This window comes from Rhamphochromis sp. 'chilingali' (assembly GCF_963969265.1).
Source record: "Rhamphochromis sp. 'chilingali' genome assembly, chromosome: 3".
Lineage (NCBI taxonomy): Eukaryota > Metazoa > Chordata > Actinopteri > Cichliformes > Cichlidae > Rhamphochromis > Rhamphochromis sp. 'chilingali'.
Genome location: NC_137931.1, coordinates 32,600,655 through 32,613,626, shown reverse-complemented (window position 1 = coordinate 32,613,626; position 12,972 = coordinate 32,600,655). Strand labels below are relative to the sequence as shown.

Genomic DNA, 12,972 nt, shown 5'->3' with positions numbered 1-12,972 from the left:
TCTGCATCCTTCAAGAAAAACATGATTTTCATGCAGGACAATGCTCCATCACACGCGTCCAAGTACTCCACAGCGTGGCTGGCAAGAAAGGGTATAAAAGAAGAAAAACTAATGACATGGCCTCCTTGTTCACCTGATCTGAACCCCATTGAGAACCTGTGGTCCATCATCAAATGTCAGATTGCTGCACGCAATGTTGATGGTGAACAGATCAAAACACTGACAGAATCCATGGATGGCAGGCTTTTGAGTGTCCTTGCAAAGAAAGGTGGCTATATTGGTCGCTGATTTGTTGTTGTTTTGTTTTTGAATGTCAGAAATGTATATTTGTGAATGTGGAGATGTTATATTGGTTTCACTGGTAAAAATAAATAATTGAAATGGGTATATATTTGTTTTTTGTTAAGTTGCCTAATAATTATGCACAGTAATAGTCACCTGCACACACAGACATCCCCCTAAAATAGCTAAAACTAAAAACAAACTAAAAACTACTTCCAAAAACATTCAGCTTTGATATTAATGAGTTTTTTGGGTTCATTGAGAACATGGTTGTTGTTCAATAATAAAATTATTCCTCAAAAATACAACTTGCCTAATAATTCTGCACTCCCTGTATCAGCGTTTAAGTATACGTATATTTAGTTGGTAGAAAAACGGCAGCTTCTTTCTAAAACAATAAAAGCTTTACAAAGTTATTCTACAGATTGGTTGCCCCACAGTCGGCAGTCAAAAGCAGTCTGGGCGTTTTCAACTTTGAGAATTCTCAGGACGTAAAACATTGTCATACCAATGTGTGCATGTTAGGTGGTAGAAGAGTCAACTGACAGGCCTTTATCAAACGTCCTGGTGGCTTACCTCTGAACTTTGGATTATTTTTGATAAGCTAGAGACAATATAGAAAGTACAGAAAATACATCAAATCCAACTCAATAAAGAGATGAAAAACAACAACAATGTTGTTTTCTATTTAGTCATTAAGGGAACATTAAAGGGACAATCTATTTAAACCTGTATTTCTACACAGTAAACTGGATTTTAAGCATGAACTGGGTTCACTGGGTTTACCATGATGACACTGCAGTGTTTATTCAGTTAGAGCAGCTTTTACAAAGTTCAACTAGTGCGTGCAAATAACAAAAACAAAAGGTAAGAGTAATTCTCATTCAAAAGTCAGTTTGGAAGTTTTCACATTGCATCAAAGCCACATTTAGCCTAAAAAATTCATTTAAAAAAACTGATTTTAGCTTAAAAGTATACAGAAGGTGAACACTGGCCACTTTCAGAACTAACAATATTAGCACTGCTGGAAAACCGGGCTGAAGTTGAAAAAAGAATACACTCACCTTGAAGAACTACTGAAAGAAATATCTGGAGAAACATTTCAGTTTTTAAATGTTCCACAAAATTCACCAGCTAGCTGCTAAATCTGTCTGCAGTTTGGGGCTGGGCAGTTAGTTTTCCTATTGGCAGCAATGCACATGAGAGCACTGAGGCATAAAACCAAAATAATGAGCTCACACATGCTAAAAACTCCATTAATTGCAGTCAGGTGACAACTCTGTGAGTCTGGCATCTTTTGCATAACCTCCTGTCACTATAAAAATCCCGATGCAGCTGTAGCTATAAGTGTGATTATACCACGTAAAACATTCACGGGTCATTTCACGAAAACCCGATCCCTCCCACCTGACCCCATCAGAATCAGCTGATGTTGTTTTTGTGTAGTAACTCAAGTATAATAAATGAAGTCATGCGTAATATTCCTTTCATACTGCAAATATGTTTCAAGTTACATGTCCCCAAGGTACGTAAAGGTGGGTCAAAATGTAGCATTTTCCTGTATTTCTTTCTGCATCATAACTCATGACATGAAATTTTCAGGGCTTCTAAAACCAGATCGATTTTACACCAAGCGTCACATTTGTTTTGTTTCTTGCATTTTTCTTTCTGACCAACCCTGAGCATCACTGTCATGGAATACCTCATAGCTTCAACAGCAAAACTGCACCAGTTTAATCTCTATGACGTAGAGGAACAGAAACAAGCATTGGTACCCTGATTGTTTGATCTCACAACTCACTGGAGAAAACTTGAAAAAATGTATTTTAGGTAAACTTTCAGGGTTTGCATCATCATGTGCAATAGGCAGGATATGGAAGGACTCGTTTTACCCTATATTTTGATAGCAGGCTCATCTTCTAACTTTGATTCCTTCTTGGTGAAAAATAATAATTTCATTTGTGAATGTATCTTAACTGCTATGTTCATATGTTATATATATATGTTTGCAACAACCACGGGTCCTTACAATCTGAAATCTGAACCGACCCTTATATAGAATAGAATAGCCCTTTATTGTCATTGTACATATACAACAAAGTTGTGGAAATATACGTTAATCTAAGCTAAGGTGGTGTTTTGCCCCCTGTAGTGCCGAGGTTAGTACCACACATTCTAAAACCCCAAATTTCCATTGCTTCGGTCCTCATGCAAGACTGTGTTAAGCAACAGGATGTAAAGAAAGGTCAGGAGCTGCTAATTGTTAACAACAACACTTCATCTGCTGCCATCAAAACTCCTAACAGCTGCTTTGAGCGCACAGCTGAAGCAAAGCCTAAAGTCTCGCAGTAAAATGATCCGTCCCGGTTCAATTAGGGGTGGGCATAAAAGTAGAGAAGAATACATCATGTGCGAGCTGCCAGACATGCGGTCCTGGCCTTAGGCTGGGGTTAGCCACAACATCCATCCAGCGCTTTAGGCCCCATTGTGCTGCAACCAGCACCTCTGATTTAACAGCACACTTCGCCAGGACCGTCCGTCAGTGATGATTCCCAAGCAGCAGCTTTGAAGCTAAATATTGGACAGTAGCTAGAAGCCAGGTCCGCTGGTTTCATCCCAGAAAAACACTGAGAGACGGCAGCGAGGGCTAGCTGTCATCTGTGCTCTCGCCTGATAGGAGGATGAACTGCTGCCTCAGAAGCTCCTGTCTCTTTTGGGCCTCTCGCTGATCTGCATTGCTTCAGGTGAAAATCTATCCTCAGATGAAAAATCTTTTAATCAAAGGAAGAGTCTTTAATGCAACCCATCACGATCTGCGTAAGCAGATTTTATTACTGACCATGCATATATTTCACTTTGCATTAAGATCTCTGAGACAGGCTGTGTAAAGGAGGAAACCCTAAACTTTTATTTTTGATTCAGTCCCAAAGCTGGCACTTCGAGATAAATGTCTGGTGTTTAGCTGCTTGCTTTAACTCGCTGTTATTGACAGCAAGCAACTGGCCTACTGCTTCCACTGACACACTTTCCACATACTAGTATGTCAACATTCATCTGTTTGCTCGCCTTTAGTCTGCCTTCCTAACAGTATAGCAAGTTTAGTTGGTTTTCAGTCACTGTCAAAATAAGTTTGTATGTGCTGAAGAGTTTGCAGAAAATAACGGAGCCATGTACAGACATACCTATAGAGAATGACAATCTAGCTAACAGGCAGTCTGAGTGATTCAACAGCCTGACCAAAAATATTGCCAAAGTTACTGTGATGGCAGGTTCACCAATTATACGCACAAGTCCTTTTTAACATTTCACTCCCCCGAATCTGTGCTGCTTTTACGATCATTATGGCAAGCCCTGGGGCACTTCTGGAGCTAAATAACAGCACTACTGCTGGGAAAATAACTAGAAAACAACATTACAACAGAGATGTAAACATGCAGTGTGTCAATCGTAGTCGAGCTGGAACGTCTGCGTGATCTGTGACTCCCATAATTAACTGTCAGTGGTGTCAGCGTTCAGCAGAGTTTCACATGAAGGTGGGTGCTCCACTAACTGGCTGAAGTCCTCCTCTCTGCACGATTTAACAGCCAACAAAACTTGCTCTGTACAGCAGCAGCAGCTCTCAGCTGTGCGCTTCCATACAGGGTGATGATCTTATCACAAAGCAGAACGTACCAACACTCTGTCAAAAGCTCTGTTTATGCTACTTGACTGTGAAACCAGCTTCAGTTGCAAGGCATGTCAGTGATGTTTTAATTCACCGCATGCTCAGCATCACACATGAAACCTGAGAGAAAACGACAGAAGGATGGAAACCATAATGTCAACAGAGGCAAACTGAGCAGTGTTACTCGAGGTTGAAACACTGTACAGTGCACTACAAAGTAAACAAATGAGGAAAATGCCAGATTGGGATAATTTAATTGTCCACTGCATTGCTAACGACCTCATTAACAAAAGAATGATGGGAAATCAGCATGGTCTGGGCGAGGAACCGCCTGTGTGACAGCCATCTGGCTACAATGGTTAGGGGGGGTTGCGATGGGGGTTGGGGAACTTGTAAGCTAACACCACGACCATCGCAACTTCCAAGTGCAGACCTAGAGCACCTCTAGATGGAAGTTAGTGGTGTTTTACTAAACAAGTGTAAATTCGACATTTTTCTCTTTAATTACTGAAAATGTGACCAAAGTCTGAAAATGAGAGAAAATATTACTAATACTGGACAAGAGCTCAATGACTTTTCTCAGCATTTAGGTCTATTTGTAGGTAATTGCAATATACAGTATAATATCCATTATACATCAAACACAGAGTGCATTTATGCACACCTAAAAACACTGTATCGTCCTTAAACACCTGACATTGTAGTGTTTTATGACTGGCCTAAGACAGGTAAAACCAAAATCTTTGCAATGGGAAGACCACCACCTCACATAGTGTAATAATTACTGGCTGTTGGACTCTGGTAATAAAAATTCAATGATAAATTCATTTTGCAGTGTCGTTTCCAACACTGCTAAATGGGTGCAAACTGGGTGTGGCCATAGTTAAGTTAAACTAAACCAAAAACTAAAATTAGGTGGGAAAAAGCATTTTGGTTAACATTTATATTTACATTTTTAAATTTAGACAAATTCCTCAACACAACCAGTGCAAGGAGGCTTTGTTCAGTGAGGTGGGATGTCTACATGACTGAGTCAAATGCTGTGCTTGAAATATATTATGGGTTCTGAATTTTAAAAGTAAAAGTGAAACCAATGACAGCTCGCCATTTTCAAACAGTAAACACTTACCGAAACAAGCAAAAGTGAAACCAAATCAATATCAAAACTAAAACTCAAAAGAAAACTAAAAAAAAAATATCACAACAGTCAATAACCACTGATGCTTCGAGGTATGTAAAATTTAAAAAACAGCCATAAAACTTTGGCTCTGCTGTTGTTCAAATACATTTTCTCAACTGCAACTCCTCCAAATTTGGTAAAAGAGAAATCAAGCACAACATCCACTGTAGTTATACAGAAGGCGGCCTTTCAGTGAATTTGCCCACTACACCTCTATACTCCCATATAAATGCTAACTGACGTAGACTTTTGAGCAATCAAATCGATGTGAAGGACCTGATTTAAATCTCCTCACTGTGACCTTAAGAAGCTGCCCACTGTTTACTTACAGCCCTCTGTGCCAATAGCTTATTATTAAATGTCAATGATATTTAAGCTCTTTATTTGTTTTTCATTTGCTTTTTCCGGCAAATTAGAAAACTTATCTCCAAAAGTCTGATAACAGAAGAATGAAATTCATGTTCTTGCTGCTTCAAACATTTGAATCTGATGTCAGAGCAGGACAGAGACAAAGGCAGATCCTGACTTTGTTTCACACACTTATATGCAAACAGCACATCATATATGTGTGTATCATACATATATAAAGCTTAGAGAATTGCATTGGTTAGTCACTGTCAGTTAGCTATAAAAAATGAATCTGCACTTTATTTTTGTGTTTAGCTTAGGACAAAGTGATGATAGATTTCTTATAATGTTTAAACCAAGAAAACAAGCTTTACATGCTACATGCTCATTTACCACTGGTCCCTTGACCATATTGATAATGTATTTCCTTGTTATTTTACAGTCAGCCATAATGCTTTAATTTAGACATTGCTGGTGTAACTTTGCTTAACACACTATCCCGGGTTTGTTTGTGGTAGCAGTAGTTACATCCATTACATCCATGCACATGTTTTTTAAAGCAAACACTGCTAACCATCAGGTCACTTGAATTTTCTTCTGTTCACAGGCAAATGTCTGGTAAATTATGTTTCTTCGGTTATACTTACCATGTTTGTCCATTTATTCAGGTCCTGTATTTAAGGCAAGTATATGGGAAGGGCCGCCTCAGTACTTCCTGTTTATATAGGGTCATGAGGTCACTGCGCGCATCACTGGGTGCAACCAAATGAAGGGTTTTTCATTTTGTTTAGTATTGTTTATTTTCTTTAAAGTAGCCTTTTGAGTTGTATTGTATGTAGTGTTTTACTTTTCAAACCATTTAGCTGAGTAAATGCGTTTGTCAGTTTCATGCATAATCTTATTCCTGTTCTTTGTTTAGAATTGTATTGTTTGGTCTGACCTATTTCTTTCAATGGTAGAGACTAACGAGGTTCAGGTGTGGGTAACGTCCTGTATAAAGCAAGTGGGATTTTTGCGTACCAGGTTGATTGTTTTGTGGTAGATGCCAGAAATAAAGTATACTTAGTCTGCTGATGCTGTTTACGTTATGCTACCTCACACAGTGATGCAGACTGAGACCAACTGTTTTTTTAAACAACCTGAACGTATTATCTTTAAAGGTAACTTTGATAACTTGGTTATAAAAACTTGTATGAATGTGTTCAAATATGCGCTTTGTGCCAGCGTGCTTTGACAACAGCACATAGACTCCCTCCCTGGAAGAAACAGCCCAATGACACAGGCTGTGGTTTCTGTTCTGAAACATCTGGCTGTCAGAAATGGACAGCCAGCTGTTTCATTTCATTTCCAAGAAAAAAAGCCAATCTATCATTTCTGTTTGAACACATAAACTGAAAATTGTAACATATCATCAAACGTCAAGCACATACCTATAAACAAGCTTCTACATGACTCTGCCGGAGACAGAGGTCGGTACTCGGAGCCCATGTCTCACTCTGTGTTGAGAAACAACTCCTTCCACTCTCCTCTGACTGTTTTCAGATACCAGCAAGTTGCTCTACTTCCTGTTGGCATTCCTCTTTTTTCCCTCGCTGAAGACGGATGAACATTTAGAGACGAATTGACATGTCAGAACAGAAATTTAGCACAGCATAGCTCCACTTTCTGCTGCTGCACTCGGTCAGCTGATAAGCTGTGTTTTTGTTTGAACGGAAGTTGTGAAAGTGAGCAGCCAATTACAGCCGTGAGCTGCAGCACGTCACGACAGGAAGCCACATGAAAGAAAAAAAGGGGAGAGAGAAAGCGGAAGAGAGAGAGAGAGCTGGAGAGGGGGGCTCTCCGCTGGATTTCATTGTGTTGCTTTCAAGAAGGTCTAAAAAACAGATGCTGCTGGCGATAAAGTGATGACTCACACAGCACAAAGGTGCTTGTCTGTTTGCTTGTTTAGAGTAAAATGATTTACAGTGAGCATTGTTTCATGGTGAGGGAGGAGCATGAAGTGGATGAGACTTTTTCCAAAAAACACCAGAGTTGCAACAAACCGTCGTGTACAGTCCCTGCTGGGAAATGATTAACAGGTTCTGGAATTTCCCCACACGTCTTTCTGCATTGTGTCGGAACACATTCATCGATGGAAAGTTCCTCACCAGCAGTTTGTGACATTTACTTGTCCCTTTACGGCTGCATTTTGATAGATCTCCTGCAGTTTCCTTTTTGAAAGTGAGGCCAGGCCATGAAACACACACAAAATGTTACAGCTGTCACAGACACAAGGGAATAAAGATTTTCAGTTTATCTGTCAGTGTCTCTGGGTAGAAGCAAGTAAATGCAAGGTTATAACATTTCAAGTTAAGAAGCACATCAAATGAATGAGAAGCAAAAACTCATTATAAAATGAGCTAGTTGTCAGTGTGTTAGTAAAGGTTTTATAACTGCTTATTTCATAATGTATGAATGAAAGGTCAGCAGGACAAGTACCAGACAAAGCACGACGTGATACAGAACATCCAAATATTCACTGCAAGATGCAGACACGATCCAACTCTTCCCAACTTGAATCAAGAAGAAATAATAAAACTTAAATCGTTTATAGCTCACCTTTTCTTATTTCTACTTTCCCAGTCTAAACCTGGTAGAAAACAAGTAGTCTGGGGTGTTGTCAGATGACGTTAATGCATTCTTGGCTCCTAAATGTCTGGAATATGTTTGGCAAAAAGACGATTTTTCTTACCAGCGTTTATATAGTTTAAATCGTGCAGCCGTGTTTTAAAACACCAGATCACACAGTTTATTTCTTTATACAGAAATCTGAAGAGTCTCATACCTGTTATAACGAAGCACTCAGCTTCAGAAATAGTAATAAAAATATATATATGGAAAAAAATAAAACACATTGGAGAAGTTGTGAGGATGAGCTAGGTCTACACTCTGCCTAATTAAATGGCACGTCTCCTACTATTCATGAAGAGCACTTATTAAAACAAGCATTCACATCCAATCCACTAGATAAATGACTTTACACCAAGTGCCATGAAGCCCATTAAATTGCTTCTTTAGAGATGGATCTGGTCCAAACACACAATCAAAGGATTTGACTGGGATTATCTCAGATTAGAAACACTCAGGGACAAATGAGGAGATGACAGGATATCATACATTGAAAGGATAAATTAGCAGTCACATACCAGACCAAATTTGCGATGGGTGTTAGGGAATAAAGAGCGTGGAGGGGGAGACTGAGTGCTAAAAAGCAAAGCAGCTCTTTAGTTTTTAGTAAGCCCAATGATACATGGCCAACGTAAACCACAGTAAAAGCTTTTCCCTCTCCCTCTAAAACCCCCTGCCATGTAAATAAAGACCACATCAGGGGAAGAATCAAACACCAAAGTCTAAGAAATGAACGCTAAGTAACTTTTGAGAAATTAATATGTTCATTTGTTATGTTTCTCACGCAGCTCTCTTACCTAACATACACTATGAAGTGGATTTGAAGCCCAAGTGCCCAAAGTGGAACATAATTTTAAAAATGCAGCCTTGGTTTCATGAAGTAATGTTGGCGTCCAAATATTTCACAAAAATGATCATTAGAGACATTTTTACTGTGTGACTTCGTTTCAGCTCCACTTCAGTCTAAAGTCAAACTTTAACTTTGTGAAAAACGTGAACAGTTGTCAGTACTTGACTGTATTTCAGAGGGAAAACTATTGATTATTGTGGAGCGCTGAGCCTTCGGCAATTCCTTTAATAACTGCGGTGCTACAGAATTTGCAATGCACCAAACTGTATTTTAACCAAATATATGAGAATTGTGAGCTTAATTTTCAAATCCAGAGTTAAAAAGCGCTGATTTTTGCAAGGTGGATATTTTAGTTCTGCTCTAATTTGAATATTTTAAAGTGAAGTAAAGCAGGCCTAGTGCTGATAAAACACTTTTCAGGAGGATAAATAATGTAGCCACTGGTTAATGTTAGCATGTACTGCTTTGCATATTTTAACACCGATGAGGACCTCAGTTCTGTCGCATTAAACCGAGGCTTTCGCTTTCTCCCAGACAGCAATAAAAAGGTATTCTGGAGGGTTTGCGCATTAAAGAACTGTGACCTATGAACTCCACATAATCTTCTCTGCCTTATGCTCAGTTGTCAGGCTCGTTTCCCCATTGTGCTAGGATTGGGTGCCACGGACAGTGGGAAGTAATACCCTACCTGCTCTGCTTGTTAAAAGTTGAAAAGCTCGATTCATCTACTCTTTGATCTGTTTTATCGTCTTTAATGATGAATAACGTGACTTACAGGTTGTCTTTGTGTAAGATTTTGTTTGAATTTCTCCACCGGAGACAAAAAGTTCACTCTCGGTTAAACTTTAGCTCTGGATCTGCAAATTGAACCTTTCAAGAATTTTGACAAGAAACTGATCGGTGCAGTTGATACACATTTATGCTATTATGTTACACTACAGCTCAACTGAAATCTTAATTCTCCACATTTTTATTTTTTTTTAATGAAGGACAGTATTTCATCTAATGTGCGTAAGTTCCAACTTCCATTGACCAACATTTTGTAAAACCTGTACATGCTATACAAAATATATACTATACATAACGGTCACTAAATATACATGAAAAAATAAATATACACTAAAAAGTATTGAATAAATAGAGTAACTATGACTGTGTTTGCAAAATAAAACCATTTCAAAATTGGTGACAAATTAAATGAAAAACATTGAATTTTTGGATTCCAGTGATCCAATGAGAGAGAGGCCTCACAGCAAATCAATGTGTAATTGTTCTTCATGATCACCTTTATCTTATGACAGTTCTGAAGGCACTGATAAACTTCTGAAGCAAATGTCCCCAACTCCAGCCACCTTAGCAAGCCTTCCCAACATTGGAGCACAATAAAAAAAAGTATAACAACTATTATTACTAATGTTACTATTTTAAAGGAGTTTGCACTGAAACTCTGGTTTCACTCTCCTAGCTATACCCTACATCACAATAAAATGCCTACAGCCCTACAGTACACAGCATGACTGCTGCTTTTTCGGAGTAGTACAAGAAACTTTCATAACAAAATGGCACTCCACATTCAACATGACAATAAAATAACATGTGAAATAAAGAAAATGTTATCTTGATGAAGGTTTATGAAAATCAAACAGCTAGAAAATGACGCCTACGTCAAAGTAAAAACTGCAGTTCCTCCAATGGCCACATGACAAAGCATCTGACAGTGATCCAAAACGCACGGTATGTGTGTAGAAGCTCTCAGCTCTTATTTGCAGTTTATGTGTCAGAAACTATTTAATAAACTACATTTTAGAAAAGAATAATTACTGGGAATATGACACAGTCCGATTGGTTTTTGTAGGTCTGGTTTCTGTAAAATTTTGTGATATTTTATTTATTCTGTGGTGATATCTTCCTATAAATAAAGAAATACAGTGTATGGTAGCATATAAATTGTGTTTTCCAACATGCTCTCATTAATATTAAGAAGTATGCTCATCAGTGAGTGCTATAAGGACTGGGAGCTGCGAAATAAGTCTAATTAGCTGTCAGTTCAAGCTGTTGTCACGGGTGATTGGCAAAAGTTCAAAGTTGAACAAATTCTAATACTGCTGCATTGTTGTCACACACTCCATATACGATAATTAGGAAAGGTGCATACATTAAAAAAAATCAAATCAATACTCTAACACAAAGAGTGCTCATATCACAGATGGGACTAAGCAGCTGCTAACAACATCACCCCTCAAGCTGATTAACAGCCTGTGTGCTCTTGAAATTGCTGTCAAACTATTTTTAGTGCTTGCCCACACAGACATTGCATCAATAAAACTACCAATTACCAGTACCAACATTGTCAGATGAACTGTAAATTCAAGCAGAAGTGACAAATACATTCAGAATTCCTCTTTATGGCAGTCACAGTTTTGACCACGAGTGCGCAAACACGACGAGTTTGTATGAAACGAGTATAAAGTCTCGGTCTGACATTAAATAAACCTCCTGACACTGTCACCCCGTTCTCACGCTCACACACACGCAGTACCTCTAAATGCAGTACTGAATGCCTTTGATCATTCCACTTGATCACAGCTCTAAGATGTCAGCTGTGTTTGAGATAGGGAGAATTTGTCATTGGCTGCAGCCAGCCTTCTCTCCGTCATCCAATTTCACTGCCTTGATTTACAGCAGACGCCAGCAATTTAAGTGTGAATGAGGGTGTTTCGCAGACACATAACTCCACATCTAACACCTTCTCATAAACAATAAATTGCCGAAGTTATTTTGTTCTTGTCTCATCCTTCTCTATTAACGAGGCGTTATTAACAAGCGCAGCAGGGAACAAATTCTAATCTTTCGGATTGCTCACAGAGGCTTTTGCTTGCCGCTGAAAAACAAAAAAAGCATTTTATTGTCACAAAGTTCTAAAGCAAGGTCAGACGTTCAAGGTTGCCGCACGGTTTTAATATTCAGACTTGACCATGTAAAGCTTCAGGAGGTAGAGCATTTTCACTCCATTAGAGAAGGGACAAGCATAATTATGAAAATGAGATAAGGGAGAATCAAAATGACCTGATTGAAAAAAAGAGAAAAAAGTCCTCCAGTGCAGAACTTAGTTTGATTGATTCAGAGCAGATGAGCCCAGGGCTCCACTGTTGGCAGCCCAGGGTTCATGCTGTAATGATAGCTTTATAATTAAGATTAAAGACCACAGAGCACAGACAAGACACTCGAGTGGTGTTGGGGGCTTCTCTGATGATACTGGGAATAATTGGAGAGAAGTATCTACAATCCCTACCTCCCTAAAGAGCAGGCGAATGTGGGTATCACTATATGCAAACACTGGGTGTGACTGACAATCGGAATGAGCTTGAAATACCACAATCGCTGACGTCTTTCAGAAAGCGTGATAACTCACGATCTCTGTGTCGCTTCAGGATGTTAAAAAAAAGGGAGAGCTTGATTTATGTATTACTGTACTAGTTCAGTTCAAAAAAATGAAGCAAAAGGCATGTGTTAAACAGAAGATTATGTATTATTATGACTATTCGCTCTTTACACAGGGCAGATTGGAGAGCCATCTGGGCAGCAGTTACGACTGAGACAGACTGACTTCTGTTGCTAATGAGTTGGCCAGCATGAAATGAACAACCACATTTTCAACAACTTTCTCCTTTTGTGATATTTGAGGAGGTGGCGACACTTTCTGCTCAACTTTTTTAACAACATTTTTTTTCATAACGTCAGCACGGACGGGTCGGAGGCCCTCCCCCCTCCGCCCACATGGCCGTCCTTTGTTAAATAACGTCTTCAGTCGCTCGTCTGATTTTCACCATTTTTCCGCAGCTCATCAAGGTTCGTGTTCAAAGTGGCCATCATTTCTCACCTTTGCTGACACCTTCTATCTGATGAGGGTGAAGTCAAGTCGCTTAGATGACTAATAATCATATCAAAGGTGCCATGTCATGCAGCAGATTTAAATAAGAG

At 39.0% G+C, this 12,972-nt stretch overlaps 1 protein-coding gene across 1 annotated transcript in view; it reads right to left on the bottom strand.

The window, feature by feature from the left end:
• The window catches only part of LOC308393480 (uncharacterized protein), an 86,079-nt gene extending 78,878 nt beyond the window's left edge, over positions 1–7,201 (bottom strand). Inside the window, exon 1 of the mRNA XM_080877270.1 lies at positions 6,905–7,201. Coding sequence (XP_080733396.1) covers positions 6,905–6,962 — 58 coding nt within the window. The 5' untranslated portion in view covers positions 6,963–7,201. The remainder of the gene's footprint in view (positions 1–6,904) is intronic.
• Positions 7,202–12,972: the final 5,771 nt, after the last annotated feature.